This window comes from Podarcis vaucheri, assembly GCF_965113315.1.
Source record: "Podarcis vaucheri genome assembly, chromosome: 7".
NCBI lineage: Eukaryota > Metazoa > Chordata > Lepidosauria > Squamata > Lacertidae > Podarcis > Podarcis vaucheri.
Window position 1 is genome coordinate 28995819 of NC_138765.1, and position 25983 is coordinate 29021801.

A 25983-nucleotide genomic window follows, 5' to 3' on the forward strand; every position below is an offset into this window, starting at 1 on the left:
GGGGATGAACTTGAATTTCCAGCCTCAAGTGCAAAAATATATCAGGTGAGCTCTGCATCATTCAACATTTAATTTCTTGCTTGCCTTTAGTTTAAGTCTCGCCCCCCAAGCCCTCCCCACCGCCATCTCTTTTAATTTCCTCCTTCTTTCCAAGTCTATGTTTTGCACAGGAGCATGTGTTTCTGTGTTGTTTCAACAGACATGTGTGCACATAATGGTAAGCAAAGGTTCTTGGCTTAACAAATCGTATCGTGCATGCAACTTAATCGGTCCTGCTTCACTCCTCTCCTGGCATGAGCAAGTAAACAAACCATGAAGGGACAGTTTAGTGTTGCATCTGAACCCAGGATCATTGTTTGTTTCATCCTAACAAGTAAACCAGTAAACCAACAACAAACCATGGTTTAAGGTTGGCGAGCAATCACTGTTTGTTAGGACAAAACCAACCTCAATGCTGGGTTTAGAGGCAATGCCAAACCATCCCCTTTGTGCTGTGTTTGTATACTCTCACCAGGGGAGGAACGAGGTGGAAGCAATTGATTTGCATGCACTTTGTGCTTAGTATGATTTATTAAGCCAATAACCTCAGCTTTGTGTTATGCATGAATGTGACCAACCTCTCTCCAAGCTGTAAGGAGGAAGCAGCTATCATTCTGAGCAGTATAGATAGTTTTTGCAGTTAACGTCCCACCTTTGGAAGCACATGCCCATTTCTTCCTTATTAACAGTGATGGGCCACCTGTGTGATCCTGACACACTGGTTGTTTCTCCCTTTGTTCTCCCTACATGCACAGTAGCACAGAGTAGCGGTAGAAGCCAGTCATGGCAGATTACAGCAACATCCCTCTCAACTTTACAATTCGAATGTAGAAGCAAAATTAGGCAAGTTAGCAAGTCCCTGTCTTTTGGGTTTCTGTGATATCTTACCCATCAAATCAATATTGACACACACATCAATTCATACTGCTGTTCAGTATCTATCTCCTAACTTGAACATGATTCAGGAGCAGGTATTCTGGAGCAAGTGCCCTTACCTGGGATAGAATGGTCCACAGAGCACTGCACAGCAGTTGGTGAAGATACTTTTATGGCTGTAGGGGTTGGCAAATTCAGAGCCTCTTTTATTTGACCATGCTCCTTTGAGCTACAATCCAAGAGAGAGACGGTTAGGGAAAGGAAAGGGAGGCAGGAGATAATGAAAATCATGTGTTGGGATGCTCTATAAAATAATTTTGGAGTCATCTTGGAGTTATTCATATACGGTCTGGAGCAGATAGACTACATGAACAAGTTTTGAAGAATCAGTAAATGACAGAAGTGCCAGCACACTTCAGCAATGAAGGAATTTCTGAAGAAAACAACTGTCCACAGAATGCAAAGTGACTGAACTTGCAGCTGCCTTTAGTTAACATGATTAGGTAATTTCTATGATCTATCTGCATTAGGAGCAAGGAAGATGTGGCCCTTCAGATATTGTTGAACTCTCATCAGCCCCAGACAGCATGGTCAAGGGGTCCAGTTGGAGTCTAGCAACATCTGGATGACCACAAGTTCCGCATCACTCTTCTATAGGAAGGCTGGAAGCAACTGGCACTCCTCAGATGTTGTTGCTACTCCCACCAGGCTAAGTTAATTTCACATGCAATGTCGTTTTCTTAAAACTAGGTCCACCCACCTATTAGCAAACATCACCAGGGGTTTAATCCTGCACTGGCTGTGCTATCCTATTCCCAGCAGGCAGCAGGACTTAATCCCCGCTCAACATCTGAGTGGGGATTAAAGTCTGTTCAAAAACACCCTTTGAAATAGCCTGTGCCCCCATTTGAGCTTCTGGAGGGTCAAATCGGAAAACTGGGGCTGTCTTAAAGCCTTTGGTAAGTCTCCCTCCTGCTTTAAGTTCTTCATCTTGGAGCCTTAGGAAGGGAAGCACGAGGAGACTGGCAAAAAGCTTTGTGAGTCTCCTCCTGCTCCCCTTTTAATCCTCTGAGATTGGGGAGTTAAAGGCAGAAGGAAGAAGACTAGCAGAACCCTTTACAAATCTCCCTCTTTTAAGAGTCTGAGATAGGGGCTTAGAAGAGAAGAACACAAGTTTTGCAAAGCACCCAGGGATTTTGACAGATGGTGGCCCCACCAAGTGCTCAGTCATATGACTTCCTATGACTGACAGATGGGTGGGGAAATTTGGACCTTGGGAGCCAAAATGGTTGCATGGGTGATTCAAGTGAAAATTTACAAATTTAAAGATATCAAGTTCAAAGCACACACCATTTATTTGTGAATGTTCCATCACAAACAACTGTATATTTTAATGCTAACAAATCTTCTCACACTAATCCAAAGGATGAGACTTTCAACTGTTTGGTTAGAGGGAAGCAAAGAAGGGGTTTCATGCAAACACTACTCCCTCTCTTGACAAGTTAGTGGCTGAATCTTAAACTTTTTAAGAGGGCTCAAAATGCACAACACAGCAATTGTTTAGTGCATCAACTGAAATTGTGTGTGTGTGTGTCATCTATACAATACATTTTCTGCTGAAAGTCTCCTACAATCTTTTGACTTTTGCACAATTTATAACCATTCAGTGGAGAGCACCATCTGCATTTTTGTATCATCTTAATGTTCTATTATGAAAGTTGGTACATACAGTGGTACCTCGGGTTAAGTACTTAATTTGTTCTGGAGGTCCGTTCTTAACCTGAAACTGTTCTTAACCTGAAGACCACTTTAGCTAATGGGGCCTCCTGCTGCTGCCGCGCTGCCGGAGCACGATTTCTGTTCTCATCCTGAAGCAAAGTTCTTAACCCAAGGTACTATTTCTGGGTTAGCAGAGTCTGTAACCTGAAGCGTATGTAACCCGAGGTACCACTGTACTGACAAGCACATAAATCACACAATGACACTTTGCTATCATAGAGAGCCCTGGTGCTGCATTGTTGCATCATTACCTCTCCGCCTTCTTAGATATGCTGGAGATCTAAGAGGCCTTACTCTGGATTCTCCCCATTTACATATATGAAATCTATTGAGGTGCAGAGCAGAGAGTTCCACAATAGAGGAGTGCATGACAATGATTTGTTCCCCATATATTGATTAAAGTCTTACATAATATAGAATTTTATTGTTCACTTGCAAGCCAGTCTGAACACTTTAAATATAAGAGCAACTAACAAATTCAAATATAAAATAAAAGTCTTTAGAAGCATAAAGGGCTGCTTTGCTCTTATCCCCAGTCATGAATTAGGACTATAACATATCTCATCAAATAAGAAGTTACAGTGGTGCCTCGCAAGACAAACGCCTCGCGAGACGAAAAACTCGCAAAACGAAAGGTTTTTTCGTTTTCGAGTTGCCTCGCAAGACGAATTTCCCTATGGGCTTGCTTCGCAAAATGAAGCTAGCCCCGCAAGCTCCGGGCACAGCGCTTCTTCCCCGCTGTCCCCGGACCTCTTTTGAAGCAAGGGGCGGCGGGGAGAAGCGATCTTCTCCCTGCAGCCCCAGGTCCGGGGACAGCGGGAAGCGCTTCCCGCTGTCCCTGGACCTCTTTTGAAGCAAGGGGCTGCGGGGAGATCACTTCTCCACGCTGCCCCTTGCTTCAAAAGAGGTCCGGGGACAGTGGGAAGCGCAGCGCTTCTTCCCTGCTGTCCCTGGACCTCTTTTGAAGCAAGGGGCGGCGGGGAGAAGCGATCTTCTCCCCGTAGCCCCAGGTCCGGGGACAGCGGGAAGCACAGCGCTTCCCCTCTGTCCCCGGACAGTCTCCATAGGAACGCATTGATTGATTTTCAATGCATTCCTATGGGAAACCGTGCTTCGCAAGACGAAAAACTCGCAAGAAGAAAAAACTTGCGGAACGAATTAATTTCGTCTTGCGAGGCACCACTGTAGTATAATCAATTAAAAAGTTGTCCTGATGAAATCAGATGGATTTTGTATGAGAATCTGACAGAAATAGTGGATAGCAAGCACCACTTGATTATGGAATTGGTTTAAAACCCTAATAAGGAGTGATTGGGCTTCTATTTGATGAATGGAGATGGAAAAAATATATACTCACATCTTCATTGGTTGTCAAGTTGGAGGCAACTAAGTAAGTGTGAAACCCTGAGAGGCCAAAAATAGACCATACTGAGAAAAAACAGACCACCAATTCCAACACAGTGAGTGAAGAGTCAAGGAAGGAACATCAGTATGTGATTGTGGAGAACCCACTCACCCCAAATAGCCCTAGACAGGCATCTTTTCCTTTAGTTTACCACCCCTCAAACCACTTTCAGCATATTTCTGGAAGGTGGCATGAACAAAAAAAACTGGTTGATAATTATCATAAGTAGTTCACTAAAACAAGAAACGTACTGTACAAGAGGACCAGGATTCAGTTTCTGATATCTCTAGCTATTTATATGCAATATCAGATACCCAGCTTTTCAGTCCTTTAAAGGATTCAATGATTAGTTAAAGGTCCTAGAAATTAGCAGGTTTTTAAAATTTAAAACCCATAAACAAGAAAATGAAACTAACAACAAATGGTGGCAACAAAGTAAAGCTGTACATCATACAGGACAGCCACACAGGCCAGGTTAAAATGAAGATGTAAAAGGTCTCCATTTGACACCAAAAAGAAATGAACATGGCACCAGGCAAGCTGCATCAAGGGAAGTCTGATCACAGGGCTGAATATTATTTCTGCTTTGGGCCACTGAGAATTTGTTTTTCAGATTGGGCACGATTGAAAACACTGGGCTACGTAGTCAAATTTTTACAAAATGAAGCCATTCTTTGTATCAGTCCTAGCTGTTAGGCAGAATTATGTGGACAATTCTGCAAAAAGAAAAAAAGAGATGATTAACAAAGATCGAGCCCCAAAGCAAAAGTTTTATTTGACTGCTAGAAGAAGATTCCCTGTGTGAGTGATCATGAGAGTTTGGCTGTTTCTTGCTTTACCCACTCAGAAAACACATTGAAGGACATTTTAGATTTTAGAATCTGTTATGCTAAACTGGCTCTTTCTTTGTCCCCAACAAAAAAAGGAGGGGAGGGGGGAAGGAAGGCCAATAGTGAAAGGATATCTTGCTGGTGTTGCTTTCAAAACAGTGAGAAAATCACTTCCCTGGGAGCCTGCAAAGCAAAGCAAAAAGAGGAATGAGTTGAACGAAGCCATTTTATATTTCAAGCATGCAAGAGGTCACGTGACACTGACGGCATACAGAACCCTTCTGGAAGCCCAGGTTCTCAGGAAGACTGAAGCAGTGAGGCAAGTTTTGGGCTATCCTGGATAGGTTTGCCTAAATTTAGCACGATAATGCACGTATGTAAAATGTTGTGTTCTACCAGCTTTTAAATAACGCTTTACAGTTGGCTTGGTGTTGTAAATTCTCCCTCCATCCAAAGAGATTGGTGGCATGGTGCATTGAAAAGCATCCTGGCTTGGAAATGTGCTCACCTAGACACCTACAGGGACAGCTGAAGAGCTTCTGGTTCAGAAAGTACTTTATTAAAAGCTATACTTACGCAGGGCAAGATGGGTAATGACACAAGCAAAGATGAAGGCTGTCAGGAAGGAGAGGGAGAGGATGAAGGCATAGAAGTATCGATAATTTCGCTTCCCTACGCAGTTGCCCACCCAGGGACAGTGGTGATCAAACCGTTCTGTGGAGGGAAGGCAACAAGATGATAATATTAGGGTGGTTTACATACCACACACCCAAGGAAAACAAAAGCAAAAGAAGCATAGCAGCACCATGAATTTGTCTAATTCCCTTTTAAGTTGATGGCCATCGCTACATCCTATGGTAGTTAATTCCATTAATTCCACTTTATATTGTGTACTATATTCTTTTTTGTCTGTCCTGAATCTTCCAACATTCAGCTTTATTGGACGTCCCACTAGGTCTAGTATTTTGAGGGAGGGAGAAGATGGGAACTCACTCCTGTACTTATTCTCTACGCTATGCATAATTTTAAACATTTCTATCTTGTGCCCCCAAAGTTGACATTTTTTCTAACCTAAAAAGTTGTAAGCATTCCTCTCTGGGCAGTTGCTCCAGTTCCTTGATTATTTTGGTTGCCTTTTTCTGCTTCCTTTTTTAACTCTAGAACATCCTTTGTTAGGTGTGGCATCCAGAACTGTACAAAGCATTCCAAGTGGAGTCACACAATAGATTTGTATAGTAGCATTATTATATTGGCAGCTTTATTTTCAGCATTTCAAGTATATTTTCAAGAAAATGCACTGCAAAAAAATAATAATACTGGAGGCCACTCTTATGACCATGTCCTCTTCTAACATATACATAGTGAGAATAATAACTTGATTTTTAAAAAAAGAAAAAAGGAGAGGGCTGTGGCCATTTTAAGTCACTTTGTCTGAAATCAATGGATGCTTCTGATTGTATCACACATAACCTTGTTGAGGGCTGACCTTTCGGGGGACGTTCAGGTGTTGGCTTGGTTGTGGAAAAGCCAACTCCAAGTCTTCCTTTAGCCATTGTGCCCACTGCGTGGATCTATCCTGTTCTAAATTATATTCCTTGTCCTGCAGCACTACCACATCTATATGCATTTAAAGACTCCCAAAGCAAGGATTTGTGGCCTTACTTGTACAAAAACAAGTACACTAGTCATGTTGTAATATCTGGTCCCTGATCCTATATTCCTCACCCTCCTCTCTCTTACACACACAAAGAATACTGTTTATTTTGTATTTTTATGCTGCAAACTGCCTTGAGATCTTTGGATGAATATAAAACATATGTCTTACTGAAAAGCCTTTGAATGGCTGCTGGCCATAGCCTGCCCAGAACATGGTTGTTCTGTGCTGCCCAGCAACTCAACCTAACATTACACTTCCTTCGAGTTGGTTCTTGTAATTGCTCTCTATAACCTACATGACTATACATGTACTTGGCTGAGGAAGGAAATCTGTTTTCAGACTGAATTCTTGAAGGTATACTCATCAGACTGCCTTAGCATATATAGAAAGAGAACGGGAGAAAGAAACTGTGCAATTCAAGCATCCAGCAATCCATTTCATGACTGATTGTCTCCCAGAGACCTCCCCCTCCCCTGAAGCACTATACATCCTGGCAAGAGTTAACAATGTGGGCGTTTCCACAGCTTTTGTTCATGTCTTGATATGCCCTTTAATGTTTATTACAATCCACTGCTAAAGGAAAAAATCACCATTACAAACAGCCCAGGAATGGAAGGCATTTAGGGCTGAATTTTCTTTAAAGCAGAAATATTTTTGCAACTTGCCTATCCCTTGAATTTTCAGCAAGGTTACAATATTGTTGTGTCACCTCTCCATAACTACTTCAACAGATCTTAGCATGTCTAAGAACTTGGCAATCTTTCCCAGGAATATACATCTCCCCTTCTCCAAGAGGATGCTCCCCAAATCAGTGCAATGTGTCAGTTTAAATCCTATATCAAGGAAACCAATGTTTTGCTTTCAAAATGCATGTATTTTTGTGTATGTATGTGTGTGTTCAGTGAGGGGAGTACTGTCTAGTCACTGCAATTTACATAAAAAAGAACATCATACACCTTAGAAATTCTACAAGTATTGTGTTTCATGTATTCTTCCTCCGAGACACTAGAGAAATGGCTTGGTTAATCTGTTGCATGTACACAAGAGAGAATCCTGGAGCAATTTAGAACAAGAGATTACAATATTGTTCTTCCAAGACTGAGGCTTTCACGTTTGAAGTCTGGCATTGGGGGGATGGTTACTGAAGCAGCAAAAACAGGAAAATGGAGATGGGAGTACAATAAAAATTGGGGTGGGGAGGCGCAACAGTCAATGAAGCCTATCCGATCTGTTAAGCACAATGAAGCCCATCAACCAGCCAGTGGAAGTCCTGACCAGCCCTCTCTTCACTCTGCAAATAGACAATACTTCTCTTCGTATGCCTACCCAGACTCAAATATCATCATTTGGGGCATAGCTGAGATTGATTATGGAAGAGGAGACACACTGCCTCAAATTCACACATTTCTGGCCTTCAGTCAAGCAGGAAGATTAGGTAAGAACTGCAACCCTGACAGCCTGTAAGGCAACTCTTTCTGAACTTACCTACACAGTTGTCACAGACACTGCAGTGGGAGGTCCTGGGAGGACGGAACATTTTGCAAGTATAGCAGTATTTCAACTTCACCATGTATTTATTTATAACAACTTCCATGGTGCGGGCAGGTGGGCGGTAGGTTGAAGTGCCCAGGCTGTCTGCAAAGGCAAAAACATCCACATATTACACTCATCCGAGAAGGGAACATAGGGATGGAGGGAATGTGACCATCTTCTCATTGAGTCCCCTGTCCAAAAGCAGAACTCGCAACTCACACACATGCCATCTGAACAATAAAATGCCACAGGTATGAAACAGAATCCATTTTTGCAGTGCATCTTTTAGAGGCTAATTTTTAAATATGCATTGTTCCTCATGTCTATATAATATTATAACTGATACAAAAAGTGTAGGATTCTGAACAAACAACCCATGTTCAGAACATACACCCTATTTTAAAATGAAAGTTTACTTGAATTAGATATTTAAGAAAAGCCAGAGTGGAAAATAGATGTGTGAATTACTGACCTCAAGACAGAAATAATCAGACCTTTCTGATTCTCACATGTCTTTCTCTTTAGAAAGATAAACTGGCAGCCTGATCTTGTACAGGATTTCTCTTTGGATTCCTATATCCAGTCCTTATGCTCTATGGTGCTACAAGCCTGGCTGCAACATTCAACAGAACAGGCCCCTGGCTACAGGTAAGAGGCTCTAGAATTGTGGAGATTTTTTTGCAGCTCTGTAGCAAGCAGGTGCTATATTATGGTCTACCACCAACCAAATTTTTGTGGGCCACCTAGTGTCTGCTGGTTGCTTGAATCCTTGCAAAGAATACTGGAATAGGTGGGCCAGCTATGGTCTGATCCAGCAAGAGCACATCTTATGTTCTTAAGCAGGCTTCCACATCTTTGCTTGCTCCACTAATGAGGGCAGCTAGACAGTCCCTACCCCAATGAGCATGATCAGCATCTCTCCTAACTTCCAGGCTTTGAAACTACAGAGGTAGGCAGGGATTGTCCCAGCAACTCTACGACAATCCCTGGCTCCCTCTCCAATACCAAGGTTGGCAACAAGACTGGATTCTTTGGCAATTATGTGCCTAAGGTGCCTAAAGCACTTCAGTCATACAGAGCCAAGGGGGCAAGATCCTGCCTGCTTCCTTGCTTCAGAGCTGGAAAGGGAGGTAGGAGGTTTCCTTGGCTGCTACTCGGCAGATGAGCCCCTCTGCCAAACAGCAGCCAAAGGCAACACACTCTCTGCCAGAAAAAGAAGGGGGTGGCTAATGCTTGATTAAGGTGCATTCCACACATGAAAAAAGGAAGGGGGTTTCATTAGTCAAGCTGGAGGGCACATGCAGGAATACAGTTTTTGTCTCTTGACTACAAGGCCAGCAAAATATTGTGGACCACTGTCAAGTCTGAATAGTAAGGATTACTTACAACAGATTAGTTGTGTCTTAAACTGTTAAGAAATTCTAAGTAGGTACTTTTGCTTTGTAAATTTTGCACACAGTGATGGCTTAAGATGACTACAGCAAAAAGATGACAATTCGAGCATTTAAGACCTTCAAAGGACCTGATACAATCTGTGGGCATATCTTTGATATTCCTGCTTTAAGTGCTTTCTTTATAGAATTGCTGCTAGTCAAATCTATAATCTGATCCACTGTGAAACATAAAATATGCCAACTTTCTACCTTATCTCCCTCATATCCAAGCACTTCCAGCTAGCATCACACTATCAGGCTGAAGCTAAGTAAACGGGAGAAGCTACTGAACACAGCCTCCAGATATTTTTTCTGTAGTGCTATTGCACAACAATTCTTAGCATGGCAGAAGAGTTCATTTTATTTAGCTGGATTCTCAGTGGCATGCAGCTTCAGTAGTTAAATCTATATTCAGAAAATACAGTTAACATAGAACATAAAATCACAGCCAGAAGCAAATCCAGGCTACTTGGCTATAAACAACTGTACATTTAAAAATCATTTCATCAGCACACCTCCCCTGCAGATCTAAGGAATTGGGAAATAACATATGGAAGAAGTCATTTCCACAGCAACACATGCTTCAGATCACTTACAGCAGTAAAGGTGAATGCCATGCTTTGAACTGAACTCAGAAGCAAATAGGAAAGCATTGCAGTTGGGACAAAATAGGAGTAATATGCATTTACATGTGAGTTAGACTCCAACCAGTATCACAACTCTAAAATGCATCTGGACAATTGACAATTGACTTTTGTCCCATGTATTTGGTTCCTTACCCTTACAACTCTATTTCCTTCTCCACAACAGCTCCTCATTGTCATTTAAGTTACAGTTCCATATTGCTGGATAAATTGATTTGCAAATAACTGAATTACACTCAAAATGTAGTTCTTTAGATTTTAGTGGGCAAAATGAACAGGGATGACGTTATAATACGCTTCTTTACCAGCTTTCATATAATAAAATCACAAAACGGTTTAAAATATACATTAAACCAATAAATAAAACCAGTTCTAAACAAGCCAATCAATGTCCATCAGACCTGTCAACAAACCTCCAAAAATGTATCTGAAGAATCAGTAAAGCCACGAGAACAGGTATAGGTATTTGGCTCCTCAATCACAAAGCTTGGGCACAGGGAAAGACTGGTTTAAACTCACACTTCCAATTTCTAATAAACTGGGATCATATGGATTTCAAGTAAGCCATCCTTCCCCTCCTTTTACCAATCCAATGAATTTTAAGATGCAGCACTAAATGCACTTCTGGTGGGAGACTAGATGCTGAATAAAATAGTGATGTTACAATGTTTATATAAGTTAAATAAAAATAAGATCAGTGGACGACAAAGAAAGATTTTTGAGAGACCACGGAGAAGACCTGCAGAAAGAATCTGGAGAAGAGTCAAGAACACTAGAAGGAATATTAGACATAGCAAAACTACCTTTTGGATTAAAAGACTGCCCAGAGAAGGTGATAGCACCGACAGAGTAGGAACAGGCGCTTGGTGCAGCTGGAGGAAAGTAAAGTAACTACATCATGGCTCTGCAACTATTAAGTTGGAATTGTAATGGTCGCAACTCCCCCCAGAAAAGGAAAACAGTTTTTTGCTGGCTGAAAGAGTGGCTACTTCTTGAAAACACAGACATTTTGGATTTAGAAGGTTTTAATAATGTATTTGGATGGCATGCATATCTGTGGTATGATAAGGTCAAAGCACATAAAGCATTTAAAAATCATATTGTCAGGAAAGCATTGTTTAATGTCTGGATAAGATATAAGGACCTACTTGAAAATAAAACCCCAAGGTGGTTGTCACCGATGGAAGCGAAGGCTCAGAAAAAGCTCAATATAGAGGCCAAATGGCCGAAATATTGGGAAATTTTGGAACAAGAGGGAGACAGATTGAAATTGCAGAGTTTTGAAAAACTAAAAAATAAAGTGCGAGATTGGCTTCATTATTATCAGATAATGGAGGCATATAATTTGGACAAGAAAATTGGCTTCCAGGTGGAAAAATCAAAATTGGAAACAGAACTGTTAGAACCCAAAACCAAGATTTTGTCAATGATGTATAACTTGCTGTTGAAATGGAATACTCAGGTTGAAACGGTGAAATCTGCTATGATTAAATGGGCACAAGATGTTGGACATAACATAATGATGGCTGACTGGGAACAGTTATGGACCACAGGTATGAAGTTTACGGCATGTAATGCCTTAAGAGAGAATATTATGAAAATGATATACAGGTGGTACATGACACCAGTCAAGCTTGCAAAAATCTATCATTTGCCTGATAATAAATGTTGGAAATGTAAAGAAACTGAAGGTACATTCTTTCACCTTTGGTGGACGTGCCCAAGGATTAAGGCTTTCTGGGAGATGATTTATAATGAAATGAAAAGGGTATTTAAATATACCTTTCTTAAGAAACCAGAGGCCTTACTCCTGGGCATGGTCAGCCAAATGGTGCCAAAGAAGGACAGAACTTTCTTTATGTATGCCACAACAGCAGCAAGAATACTTATTGCAAAGTATTGGAAGACACAACATCTACCCACTCTGGAAGAATGGCAAATGAGGGTGATGGACTACATGGAATTGGCGGAAATGACTGGCAGAATCCGTGACCAGGGAGAAGAGTCAGTGGAAGAAGATTGGAAGAAATTTAAAGACTATTTACAGAAATACTGTAAAATTAATGAATGTTAGAATGATGTCAGAATGAAGTTAAGTGCTTTTAGCAGCAATGTTATAAAGGTGTATGTAAAAATGGATTGTTAACAGGTGAGAGAACCTAAAGCTATAATATATTAAGTTAAAGGATTAAGATAAAAACAAAGAGAGAAAGGAATTGCTGAATTAATTAACTGAACTGGAATACAAAAAAGGGAGGCATGAGGAGGTCAGGGAAACAAGTAAATGAAATGTAAGGCATGGAAAGATTGATTTGTTTTTTAAGTCTCTTATTTTTTCTGTATTTTGAATTTTTTCTATTTTTATTATACATGTAACTTCTTCTTTTTTGGATACCTTAATAAATATCATTTAAAAACAAACAAACAATGTTTATATAAGTTATTACTCCATGAAAATTTACTCTAGTGTGCCTGCCCCCAAAAATCAGTCAGTTCTGGTGTAACCTCTCCTCTCCAACAACTTTGTAAGCTTCCCTACCTGGTCACCTACAAGTGAACAGCCAGAAACAAATTATGACAGACAGCTAGAAGCTGTTTTCCCTCTGTGCTCTGAATTAGAGAGAGAAAGATTGTTTAACTCACACAAGCTGCCCCTCAAACTGCTTCAGAGGAATGGAATGGCAAAAGGGCTGGGCAATATATCGTCCAAAACCAGTTTGAAGTTCACATTGTGATAATTGTTTCATAATATTTGAGCTGGCAATATATTGTGAATCACAATGTGTATAAGGGCTAGGCGATATCTGGTTTTCAACATCGTGACAACTCACCAGTTAAACATTGCAATAACTCACTAGCTAAACATCGCAATAACTCACCAGCTAAACACTGCAATGTTATCACCAGCTAAACCTCACAATATCACCAGCTAAACATTGCAAACTACCACAATGTCTGAAATAAGGATGGAACTATACAGAGGCAAACAGGACAATATCTGGTAACTGCTACTAAGGGGTCAAAAATGGATAAATGACAGTATTATCAATCATCACACACTCGGTTTCATCAGTAGGCCAAAATGCATCCCAACAGGACTTTTAGTTTGGGGCTTGGCTACCAAATGGTGGTATTCAGGACAATCCAAAGTACGGCAATGAGTCATTAGTGAATTCAAATAATCTGGGACTGCCAGCAGGCAGGAGGCAGAGGCTAGGAGGCAGAAGCAGCAGTGCCAGAAACAGCTTGCCATGACCGCAGTATGTGTCAGCAGTAGTAGCAACAACCTGCAAGGCCTTGCGGCGGCAGAATGAACAGTGGCAACTTGCGAGGCCTCACAGTGGCAACAGGAGCTGGGGGCAGTAGCAGTGGTGGCATAAGCAGTGGTGACCTGCGAGGCCTTGTAGCAGTGCTAAGAGTGATGGCAGTAGCGGCAGCACCCTGCGAAGACTCACAACAGCGATGGGAGGCAGTGGCAGTAGCAGTGGCAGCCTGCAAGGACTCACAGCAGTGACGGGAGGCGGCAGCTGTAGCGGCGGCGGCATCAAAGCCTCAAGGCAGTGACAAAAGGTAGCTGCAATAATGACACCCTGCAAGGCCTCACGGCAGCAACGGAACATAGCTACAGTAAAGGCAGTGGCCTGCAAGAGAGTGATGGCAGCAGCCTGTGAGGCCTTGCAGTGGCGATGGGAAGTGGCAGCAGTAACAGCATTAGCCTGTGAGGCCTCGCAGTGGTGACAGGATTTGGCAGCAGAAGCAGTGGTGGTCTGCGAGTTCTCGCAGCAGAAACCTGTTGGGACTTGCAGCAGTCACAGGAGGTGATGGCAGTAGTGGCATCCTGCGAGGCCTTGCATCAGTGACAGGAGATGGCAGCAATAGTAGTGGCAGCCTGCGAGGCCTCGCCGTGGTGGCAAGAAGTGGCGGTGGCCAGCAAGTCCTCCTGGCGGTAGTGGGAGTTGGTGGCAGAAGTTGTGGCAGCCTGCCTCAGCAAGGCCTTGCAGGCCACCTGTGCTTCTGCTACTATCTCCTGCCACCACTGCAAGACCTTGCAAGTCGCTGCTACTGCCACCGGCATGACAATGCCTTGCAGGCTGTCACCGCTTCTGCCACTGCTGCAAGGCCTTGCAGACCACCACAAGGCCTAACTGGCTGCCACTGCTTCTGCTGCTGCCGCCCACTGCCGTGCCGAGGCTTCACGGGCTGCTGATTATTGTGCCACTGCTGCCAGGCTCTTGCTGCTTCTGTGCCCTCTCTGTTAATAGCTCTGCTGCCATCAGACTGCTGCCTAGCAGCCTGCCTGCAGTCTCAGATTATCTGTATTCACTATAACTCATCACCGTACTTTGGACTGTCTGGAATACCACCATTTTGTAGCCAAGCCCAAAACCAAATGTCTCATTTGGATGCATTTTGGCTTGCCTGCTGCTAAAAGTGACCAGTTTTAGACCTTTAAGTAGTAGCAGTTGCCAGGACATTGTCCTGTTCGCCTCTGTGTAGTTCCTTATTTCAGATATCATGATATATCGATGTATCATGATATTTAGCTGGTTATAAATTGCAATCTTGAAAATCAGTTATTGCCTAGCCCTAAACAGCAACGCGGGTGGCGCTGTGGGCTAAAGCCTCAACGCCTAGGGCTTGCCGATCGAAAGGTCGGCGGTTCGAATCCCCGCGGGCGGGGTGCGCTCCCGCTGTTCGGTCCCAGCGCCTGCCCACCTAGCAGTTCGAAAGCACCCCCGGGTGCAAGTAGATAAATAGGTACCGCTTACCAGCGGGAAGGTAAACGGCGTTCCGTGTGCGGCTCTGGCTCGCCAGAGCAGCGATGTCACGCTGGCCACGTGACCCGGAAGTGTCCCCGGACAGCGCTGGCCCCCGGCCAATAAATGTGAGATGGGCGCACAAACCCCACAGTCTGTCAAGACTGGCCCGTTCGGGCAGGGGTACCTTTACCTTTACCTTTAAACAGCAACAATAAATATCTGGCTCAGATGAGGAATTGGCAGAAATGATCTGACAGCTTATCACCACCAAGGCTAAAACACAGGATAAGCTCCAAGTTCAACACTCACTATGCCTGCATCAGAATTTGTTCCAAGCCACAGGGCAGAAATGAGAAGGCTGGTACAATATTTAAGCCAATAGCAAAGGTTGCAAGGTTTTTAGCTGGGGCAATCAGAATAAGATCCACTATTTGACTATTTATTCAAAATGCTAAAATGTATTTCATATAATTGACTTTTTATTTCTATTTTTTGTATACCATATTGTTGTTTTATTGTTATGGCTGATGCAAATAAAGATTCATTCATTCATATTTAAGCCAATAAATTCGCATCTCTTTTCCTGGTCACTTCATATTTATCTTTTTGACAATTTGGGCGATTTAAATATAATTTGTTGTAGGGACTGGTGTGTATCACTATACTAGTCTGCCCAGTTTGATATGAAGATGAGTTTACTGAATTAGTTAATGGTGGATTTCATCTACTATTTTGTACTAATGACATGTTTTTATTCTGTTTGCTGTTGTTATGGAATGTTTGCAGTTGCCTTGAATGTCACTGGCAAAAAAGGAAGCATAGAGATCTTTTGGAAAATCTTGTTTGCTTTAAAAATTAATGAAAAAGTATTCATTTTGCTCTTGGTAACTTTGGACTGACTGCTCAGTGAGCCACCATCACAACACATAAAGGGTTGCATTTTTTATTAGTAGAAGTCACAACAAAAACAACCCAAGTTTTGCAGTAGGGTAGAGCAGATGTCCAACCGGTCGACCGCGATCGACAGGTAGATCCCCGGGAGATGGGTCCGCCCCCCCCGCCGCCCTCTCTCTGTCGCTCCATCACGTCTAGTGGGGGTCGTTTGGCGTCTGCTTCTGGTGATTGGGGATACAATAGTTTCGTTTAGCGCTAGACGCATTAATTAGCAGCCTATTAGGGATTTTTGGCATACTCTCTTTAAAAAAGCTCAGCAACTCTTCTCTCTCCCCTCCAAGAAAAGCTCAACAACTGTGGGGAATCATCCCCAAGAAAAGCTGAACAACTCTGGGCAATCCTCCCCTTCCACCCACCCCACGCACGCTCCTCCTCCATCCAATGACAATGGGTAGATCACCAATTTTTTTATACTGGGAGTAGATTGCAGACTCTTGGGGGTTGGACATGCCTGGGGCAGAGGAAACAGAACTATGTTATCTGGCTGAGACATCTGGGAAATTGGTCATATGACCTATAAAGGGTTAGATCCAACAGGAAGCTAGAGCAGTGTTTCCCAACCACTGTTCCGCGGCACACTAGTGTGCCGCGAGATGTTGCCTGGTGTGCCGCGAGATGTTGCCTGGAGGGAGGCGGGCGAGTCGGGCGGCGAGAGGCGGGGTGGCGGCGGCGGCAAGGAGAGGCCGCCCAGCGCGGGGCTCTCGCCGTCTGTCTGCCTGGCTGCCTGCGAGCTCGGCGGGCAGCGCCTCCGTCCGCAGCGCCCGCCTCGCGGCTCTCATTCCCTGCCCCTGCCAAAGCTCACCCAGCCAAGCCGCGCTCTCCTTCCTGCCTCGCTTTGCTGCCTCCTCCCCCCACCCCCAAAGCTTGGAGGTTCCCCGGCAAGGGGGAGGGGAAAAAATTGAAACTTACACTTTTGTGCGTCCCTCCCGGCGTGACGCTGCGCGCTGACGTCACGGGGCTGTAATGGTGGTGTGCCTCGAGATTTTTTTCATCAAACAAGTGTGCCTTTGCCCAAAAAAGGTTGGGAAACACTGAGCTAGAGACATCTGCAATTCCCTTATTTGAAACATTTTAGGACCCAGCTTCCTACTACAATGAATTCACACTCCTAGGTCCCCAGGCTTCATCTCTCTCGGAGATTTTGGAAAGGCAATGTCACATAGGACGGGCCTGCTGCTCACTGTCACCACGGTTTTTCCCTAGAAAAGGTTTAAGCCATTGGGTCCCTCCAGTGAAGATCTGGCAACTGCTTTGTCTCCCCTCATGATAGCCTCAGACTCAGGAAAATGCTCAAACGAGGATGTTGCATACCATGAGATCACGAGTAGAGCTTTAAAAATTTTCCAAGGATGTAGAAGAATGACAACTAGAACCTCACCTATCCATTTCTCCAGGTCTGCAGCTTCACTGGGGGTGGCTCTGGGCAGGATACCAGGATCTCTGAAACTGGTCTGCAGCAAACAGCTGATGACAAAGAGGAACAGGATGCCAGCAATGATGGGAATGGCCAAGGTCAGGTTACGAGCCAAGAAGGGACAGCTGAAAAAAAGAACAACACATTTTTGAAGTAGGGCCTCCATTCACCACACAAACACTACACTCGCGGACAGTTTCTTTTAGTTGGCCTCTGAAGCCAACAGATCATAACTTCTTCAGATTCCACCTTGCAAAATTTTGTAGATCTTTTAGAAGAATATGATTAAGGACCGCTTTGCAAATAAGCTCACAAAAGTTACAAAAATTACTCATCGGCTAAGAAGCAAATTGCCTGTGCATCCATGCTCGTTGTGGAGTTGGGACAGAGTGGATAAGGGACAGTTTGATCTAGTGCCCCTTCCCTTTATAGAGTTTCATATGCCTGCCTACATAAAACTCCTGGTCACCTATGCCTGCCAGGCAAATTGCTAAATGCAAGGCTGGATTAAGGGGCAAAGTGGACAGCAATAGCTATCTTATGAGGTAAGAATCATTATATCAGTCATAGCTTATTCCTGGAGTAAATCCTTCCCTACTACACAGTCCTTTTAAAATGTTGTTTTTTTGCTGGGGGGAGTTATTGGGTATGGAGCAGTATATAAATTCAATTTTTAAAAAATCTAGTTTTTCCTTAAATCCTGAAGAAAGCAAATCTACAAACTAGAGTTATTTTATTTTCCCCTCCTTTTTTCAACACATCTCCACTAAGTTCTTTCAAGTGTAAGCTTGATACAGTTTCTAAAGACTGTTTAGTCACAGAGCTGATGCCCTCTTATCTTATTAACCTGCTGTGTATATATCCACTTTTATCATTGTTTTTTATATAATGGATACAGCTCCATTTTTAATGAACAAATAGTTGAATATCTTTTTAGATTTCTATCACAGAGATATTGTGAGGGAGGCCACAGTTATTATGTTTCATTGAAGCAGAACAGGGACTATGAGGTAAGTTACTTGTCAATGGCAACCCAGTGCCAGTGTGACTGCATGAGACTTGACAATGCCAATATTTGTCTGGATCACACTGGTTCACAATTATTTGGTGTTGGAAAACACAGTGAATCCACTGGTTAGAACAAGCTTCACTGCCTCCAGCAATTTTGGATCACCTTGCTGAAGCACAGCTGTTTCCCCCTTGCTCTTTAACTCAAGGTTGACGTGCCACCAGACCCTGTGCCTCCAGCATCTACTCTGAGCTATACTGTTGTACCTTAGTTTCCGAACAGCTTAGTTCTCAAACATTTTGGCTCCCGAATGCTGCTAATGCAGAAGTGACTGTTCTGGTTTGCGAACTATTTTTGGAAGCCGAACATCCAAGAGGGCTTCCATGTCTTCCTATTGGCTGCAGGAGATTCCTGCAGCCAATCAGAAGCCGTGCTTTTGTTTCCAAGTGTTTTGAAAGTCGAATGGACTTCCAGAACAGATTCTGTTCGACTTCCAAGGTACGGCTGTACTCTGGTCCACGAAAGTGGGCAGCCAGATTACCGGAACTGTTGCGTCTGATGTTAACGAAGCCAGATCCAAACAATTTTTTAAATAAAAGAACAGTAACTCCATCTGAATCCAGAGGTGGCAATGACATTTGAATCCTTATTTAGGGTTTCAATATATGAGACCACAAGTATAGTCCAAGGACATGTCACCATATCTGGGAGAGGGGGAAATTAGCGAGGGAGAACCTGATCACGCTGGGCCTAGAGTTGTCAAGGGTAACCATGGCATTCTTTTTAAAAAGGAGAAGCAGGGTGGGTGGGAGCTTGATTTGAGAAGTGGGAGTGAGCTGTGTGTCGTGAGGTAAATTAATACTATTTCTGTTCTGTTCTTCTCAGTAAAGAACAGATTTTCAAGGGCTGGGGTTGTTTGGCAGAAAGACAGCCACAAAGGCTGCAGAAGGTGCAGTGAATGAGCTGATACTAAGACTATGGCAGAAGCACAGTTTGTGACAGAGGCTTGTCAACTAACCAGGGAAAAATGTCCTTGTCTGATCCTGTGTCTTTAAACGGCAGTTTGGTCTGTGAAAATCAACAGGTGAAATTTCACACAGCTTGGTGATCAATATTACCACTTCTTGGCATCTGCCATTCAAAGCATGGCTGCAGAGACCAGCTAAAAGCCCCACAACCCTGCTCAGTGGGGGAAAATTCAGCACAAGCCCTGCTTCCTCTGAAATGTTTATCACAAGCAGGATGCAACATATAACATATGTTTACTAATCCCTACTGATTTTAGTGGATCCCAAGCAGCTACTTAAGCTTATCTATGTAAACAGGGCTGTTTCAAAGGCTAACTAGGATTGATTGATGGATTGATTGATTGATTGATTGATTGATTTTATATATCGCCCTTCATCAAAAGATCTCAGGGCAGTTCACAGAATAAAATACAAGATAAAACACAAGTAAAAAATTGAACCAAAACAACAAAACAATACCCCCCCTTTCCCACAGATACATTTAACAGGCTGTAGTATATTAATCAGCCAGGTTGAAGAGGAACGTTTTTCCCTAGTATCTAAAATGTATATACTGAAGACGTCAAACAAACCCCCCCTGGGGAGGGTGTTCCACAAACAGGGAGCCACTACAGAAAAGGCCCATTCTCATGTTGCCACCCTCTGGACCTCAAACGGAGGAGGCACACAAAGAAGGGCTTCAGATGATGAACACAGAGTCCAGGACAGTTTATATAGGGAGAGGCGGTCCAGAAATGGATCATCTCAACAATAATGTATTTATATTTGCATGGATTCTGGAGTAACAGCCTTTGAACCCAGCATACTGGCTGAGGAAGAAGCACGCTTCCCCCTTCATTCCCACCCCTACTACAGATAACCAAAAGCACAAGCCAATGGAAAACAGCACAAAACCCCCCTGCCAGCCAGCATCTTGCAGTCTGCCTTGCAGCCAAGGCAAAAGAAGCATGGATTTCGCTGAACAGTGGGCAGAAAGGGGAAGTGTACACAAGCGAAAGAATGGCAAAGGTCCCTTCTAGCTCCAGCCCTCCAATCTGCAAAACTACATGGCTATGAGTAGAGGAGAGAGCCCCTAGTTATTCCAAGGCACTATTTCACTTTTCAAAATCACATCAACTTTTGATCTAGCAGGGGAGGGGGAGAGAAAATTCCAGAGAGGAAGCTTGTCAACTTAAGGAACAGCATTAATATGTCTTCTGAAGCAAAGTCAGCTTCTGAGAATATAAAGTCAAAGCTGAAGGTGGTTAAGGTTTTCTGTGACTGAAAACAACTGGATGTAGATTTACAGGCAGCTAGGGTACTGCGGCTGGTCTCTGTTTATGTTTAGGTAGTTGACATGTGTGGTGTGGTACAGGATGGCATGGGGCTAGTGCTACTGCATACAATGAGGGAATGCCACAATCACACCAGTACCAAAATCCATCCACAGCGCAGGTCACATGGGCTGGATAAACATATTAAACTGGCCCACAGTTTTGCAGTAGCGAAGACAAAGCTTACAACTCCACTCTCCTAATGGCTGGAACGGAATAACAGGGCCTAGCTGCTAAAACTCCCAAGATTAAATTTCTACCAAAGGCAAGGAGAGCTGGACACACAAGCAGAGGCTTTAGACAAAACCAGCACTCTGGGGAATGCACCATTTACATAAGGAAAACACAGAACACCCCCGCCCACTGCAGAAGGACTTTACTATTATAAGCACTGATAATCACACGGACTCCCAACGCATACAAAAAAAGCTACCCAAATACTTCCTGATACCTAGTCATGAGAGGATTAGAGGAATCTGATGCATCTCCCAAGTTCAGTTGTGAAGCCACACCAGATCAACACTAGTATCATCTGCTGCAGCTGTCCTTTGATTTCCCTTTTGTGCAACCAAGGGCAGAGGGACATGTCATAAGCCCTTCACATACATCCCTGAATCCTCCACTACTTTTCCTTCCCCACAGTGGTGCTAATCCCAGTGGTCCGAGAGGGTGTAAGTAACAAAAGATGCCGCCCCTTAAAGGGTTTTTTAACAGGGGAGCCAAATACCATTCTTGGCAAAACACCAGATACCACAACGTGAAGCTGGTACACAGTATGTCCCCCCCCCATTCCTGGCTAAAAGCCTCTAGTCAGTGTAAAGAGTCTAACAGAGATGTCTTAATTGCACGTTAGAAGGAGATTAAGAGTTGTTTCTCATGATATGGCAGGCATGTATTTAAGCACTCACCTGTTAGTCATAGACAGCAAGGAACCGGATGCCAGCTCTCAAGCTGCCTACACACTTTGGTGGACATTTACAAGGTTGATATAGAAGCTGCTGGAGAATGCTTATGCATGGCAGCTGAATAGGCTGAATGGTCCCCACACTGTTGCCAAACAACTCTAGCAGAATGGGAGACAGGCCCTGCAGACCTGATACAAGCTAGCACACCCCAAATGGAGCAATGGAGACAGTTTCAAGCGGTCTCCATGTGGCAGCAGTATCTTGGAAAACTGCCTCAATTCTACGCATTAGCAGGTAAAGGTAAAAGACCCCTGGATAGTTAAGTCCAGTCAAAGGCTGTGGCACCCATCTTACTTTTCAGGCCGAGGGAGCCGGCGTTTGTCCACGGGCAGCCTTTCGGGTTGTGGCCAGCAAGACAAAACCACTACCAGTGCACGGAGGACCGTGATGAGTGCCAGAGCACATGGAAATGCCATTTACCTTTCCATCGCAGAAGTACCTAATTATCTACTTGAACTGGTATGGCATAAGCTGGTAAAGAGCAATGGGAGCTCACTCCATCATGCAGATTCAAACTGCTGACCTTTCTGTCATACTCATTAGCACAACACTGAACACACACACACACACACACACACCTGACTCACTTCCACCTGCCTTTGCAAGAGAGCTAGCATGCCTTCAGAAGATCTTGTTTCCTCTCACACAAACAAAGCCCACAAGTGGCTTAGAATATGAACACAAGTCAGACAGGGCTCAGTCAAACGTTCACTTGCATGAACATCCAACTTCATGTATGTAGCTCCTAGTGGCTCTTTGCATTCTCCCTGCCCCATAGACAATTATGCGTCTTACTCTGCAAGAAGACCACAATGAATCGTACCCTTTCTAATGATGTCTTGCATTTCCACCTAAGCTCTGGAGCAAATTTAAGAAGTGGCAGTCTCTCCTATGGTGTCATCTGAAGTTAACTTCTTGAATGTTTGTGCTATTCACTGAAAAACAACTTCTTAAATCATCCTAACCTCAGATCTTACTTTCAATGAGTCAAGTCAGCTTTCTTCACTCATGTTAGCCTAAAATAACCAATGGTGAAAAGATTCACTCAGGTCCATTCATAGGGCACTTGGAAGACAAAGTGGGAAAAGAGAAGCACCACCCCCTTATTTTCCTATTAGAACAAATGTGCATGCACACATACAGGCTGAGTGAGATGAGAAGCCCAAAGTCTTGCACATTTATTTATTTTAATGATGTACATCTTGCCTTTCATCTTTGGTTATGATCTGTCGTAAAATGCCTTGGAGGATCCTAACAATTCAATACAAAACTGCTAACACCTTGGTGGCATGGGAGAGAGGGGGCTGAGAAAGATGGTGGAGGAAAGGGATGTCAATACCTCTCCCCAGTTTTCTGGTATTCCTAACACTGTGACTGTTCTTATTATGCTTTTTCTTACAATTAAAGCATGCAGTGCAGGTTGCCTTCACTAGGCAGTATTTTGATGTGCCTCTTGTGTGGGCTGTGGGCACCAAGCAAAGTTTCTGCATTTTCAGGGGAGAGCTATGCCAGCAGTAAGAATGTAAGAAGAGGCCAAGTGTTACTGGCTCAGCCTCTCTCCACAACACATTATTTTAAGGGCTTTTTATGGGCTACTGTTGCCAATGGGAATCCCACCAGTGGGAGAGAAAGTGAACTCTGCCAGATGTTTCCAGGATGATCTTGTATCAATTGCTTTCTCACACCTAACATATCTCACAATGTTGATGCAAGAATAAATTGGCGGGGTGGGGGGAAGCTACCCTAAGCCCTAAAAAATGTAATTAAGGGGGGGGGGGATTTAGCGCTTATCCAAAAGCAGGAACTTTATTACAGCAGTGGCACTGGAATCACAAAATTCCTTCCCCTGTTGGGGTCAGAAGTAAGCACACCCTCCCTTTCAAAAGGAGTGTAAAAACCATGCCTATTTCACTGTGCCTTTTCAGTACAGTGGTAAGGTAAAGGTAAAGGTACCCCTGCCCGAACGGGCCAGTCTTGACAGACTGTGGGGTTTGTGCGCCCATCTCACATTTATTGGCCGGGGGCCAGCGCTGTCCGGGGACACTTCCGGGTCACGTGGCCAGCGTGACATCGCTGCTCTGGCGAGCCAGAGCCGCACACGGAACGCCGTTTACCTTCCCGCTGGTAAGCGGTACCTATTTATCTACTTGCACCCGGGGGTGCTTTCGAACTGCTAGGTGGGCAGGCGCTGGGACCGAACAGCGGGAGCGCACCCCGCCCGCGGGGATTCGAACCGCCGACCTTTCGATCGGCAAGCCCTAGGCGTTGAGGCTTTAGCCCACAGTACCTTGGGTTAAGTACTTAATTCGTTCCGGAGGCCCGTTGCTAACCTGAAACTGTTCTTAACCTGAAGACCACTTTAGCTAATGGGGCCTCCTGCTGCTGCCACACCACCAGAGCACAATTTCTGTTCTCATCCTGAAACAAAGTTCTTAACCTGAGGTACTATTTCTGGGTTAGCAGAGTCTGTAACCTGAAGCATATGTAACCCGAGGTACCACTGTATTATCTTGTCTTATCAAGTAAAGCTTTGGCACGGTGCCTTCACACAAAACACAGTACTGCAGCACCTAACAAATATACTGGGGCATACTGGTTTACTGCTCAGAAAACGCCATCAAAAAGTGGCTCCTAAATCTTACCTACATCTACACAGACAGTTATATATGTTAAGCTTCTATGGACTAGATACTAGCCTGGCGAAGTGGGGCTCTAGTCCGCAATCCTATGCACCCCTAAAGCGGGCGGAAACACCCACTGAACACAGCGGGACTTTCTAGAGGAAAAGGTTTGGTTCCACGCCGCACCTGGCCAGCCTTTCAGTCGCCACAAGGCGCAAACAGGTTACACCCTCTAGCAATTAGCTCGGTTGCTGCCGACGGCAATAACGAAAAAGGTTGACTAATGTGGAAACACTCTGCGACCCCTTTGGGGAGCAGGGGTTGCAAAGCGAGGTCACGGTTTTTCAAGGAAGTAAATAAATGTCAAAAAGCAGGGGGGGCGTTGGGTGTCCCCGTCCCCCCCCCCCCAGCCTGGGCTCCTTCACTCACGGACTCACTCGAAGGCGAAAAAGAGGCCGCTGGTGACCACGATGAGGCCGAGCGTGAGGAGGAAGACGCCGCTGTGCCGGGCTAGCATGAGGCGGCCTCCGCAGTAGAAGCGGTTGCGCCCGGGGAAGACCTCCCACTTGCGGCGGCGCCCGTGCGCCGGGGTGGCGGCGGCGGCTGCTGCTGCCACGGAAGAGGCTGCCGGCGCCGGAGGCTCCGAGGAAGGAGGAGCGGCCGGGGTGCCCGGCGGGATCTGCCGGTACTCGCATTCCTTCATGGTGATGGCGCCGGCCGGCCTCCCCCGTCCAGACCCCACCGAGCGGCAGCGGTGGCCTCTGGCACAGCCAGGACCGCCCGGCAGGCAGGCAGAGACCCGCTCGGCAGCTCCGTCGCCCCGCCCTCAGCGGCAGCGGGAGAATGAGCCGGCCGGCGGGCGGGCACCGGCACACCCCCCCCTGGCCGCCGAGGCCTCCCACCGCAGCGCCCCCCCTCGCGCTCGCCGGCCTGGAGTCCGCGCTGCAGCCGCCGGCCTTGCCTGAGCAGCTCCCGCCGCCTTCCCTCAGGAGGGGGGGAAAGAAGCGCGCACCACGGCCCGCCGCCGCCGCGCAGGCAGCTCCCTCCGCTTCTTCACTCCGCCCCGCTCGCCTCCCCTCACCCACCGCGCTGCTCTATACTGAAAACTCCTTTGTCTGCAAGTAAAAGGCCTGTCGGGCCTTCGGCTTCCGAGGGTGCAAGGCTTTTCCCGCTCTCTTTAAATTGAATTCCGCGGGAAGTGACTCTGACCGCGGGGCAGAGTGCCGGCGGCGTCCTTTTGTAAAGATACAAGGCTGGTCTGTTGTTGTTGTTGCTACTACACATCAGTATCCCTTAAATGCTGTTTCCCGCAAGGAACAATCAAGGTCTTTTGAGCATCTCACAAGCAGGGCATGAAAGCACTGTAACCGGTTTTCTCTGATCGCTGTATGTTCCCAAGAGCATCTGGTACTCGATTCTCTGAAGGTGGAGGTTCCATTAACTATCATATATAATTTCCCCTACTTTTAAAGATACAGTATGGAGAAAAGACCCATTTCAATGGGTCTTCTCTGAGTAAAACTTAGTTAAATGCTACCCTTTATTCCCACACAAGGGAAGCTATATATGTATGTCAGAAAGGTTTATTGTTTATCATGCACTGTTTTAAACATTTTAAGCTTACAGAACTTCTTGCCTATTTACTTAGGTAAACATGTATTGTTTGTCAACAGAATTATGTACTATCCCTTCAAAGCAATATGTTCCCATGAATGAAAATTAT

General features: G+C 44.7%; 1 protein-coding gene across 3 annotated transcripts in view; it reads right to left on the reverse strand.

The window, feature by feature from the left end:
- The window catches only part of ZDHHC18 (zDHHC palmitoyltransferase 18), a 35415-nt gene extending 10291 nt beyond the window's left edge, over positions 1–25124 (reverse strand). For 2 of the 3 annotated variants that reach the window (XM_082231845.1, XM_082231846.1), the window contains exons 1-7: positions 24698–25124; positions 17289–17449; positions 8072–8221; positions 5506–5643; positions 5064–5112; positions 4052–4154; positions 1035–1144 (exon numbers count right to left, since the gene is read on the reverse strand). In XM_082231845.1, the coding sequence (XP_082087971.1) occupies positions 1035–1144; positions 4052–4154; positions 5064–5112; positions 5506–5643; positions 8072–8221; positions 17289–17449; positions 24698–24963 (977 nt within the window). In that variant the 5' untranslated portion in view covers positions 24964–25124. The remainder of the gene's footprint in view (positions 1–1034; positions 1145–4051; positions 4155–5063; positions 5113–5505; positions 5644–8071; positions 8222–17288; positions 17450–24697) is intronic. The other variant, XM_082231847.1, reaches the window with a different exon arrangement.
- Between the last annotated feature and the right edge of the window lie 859 nt (positions 25125–25983).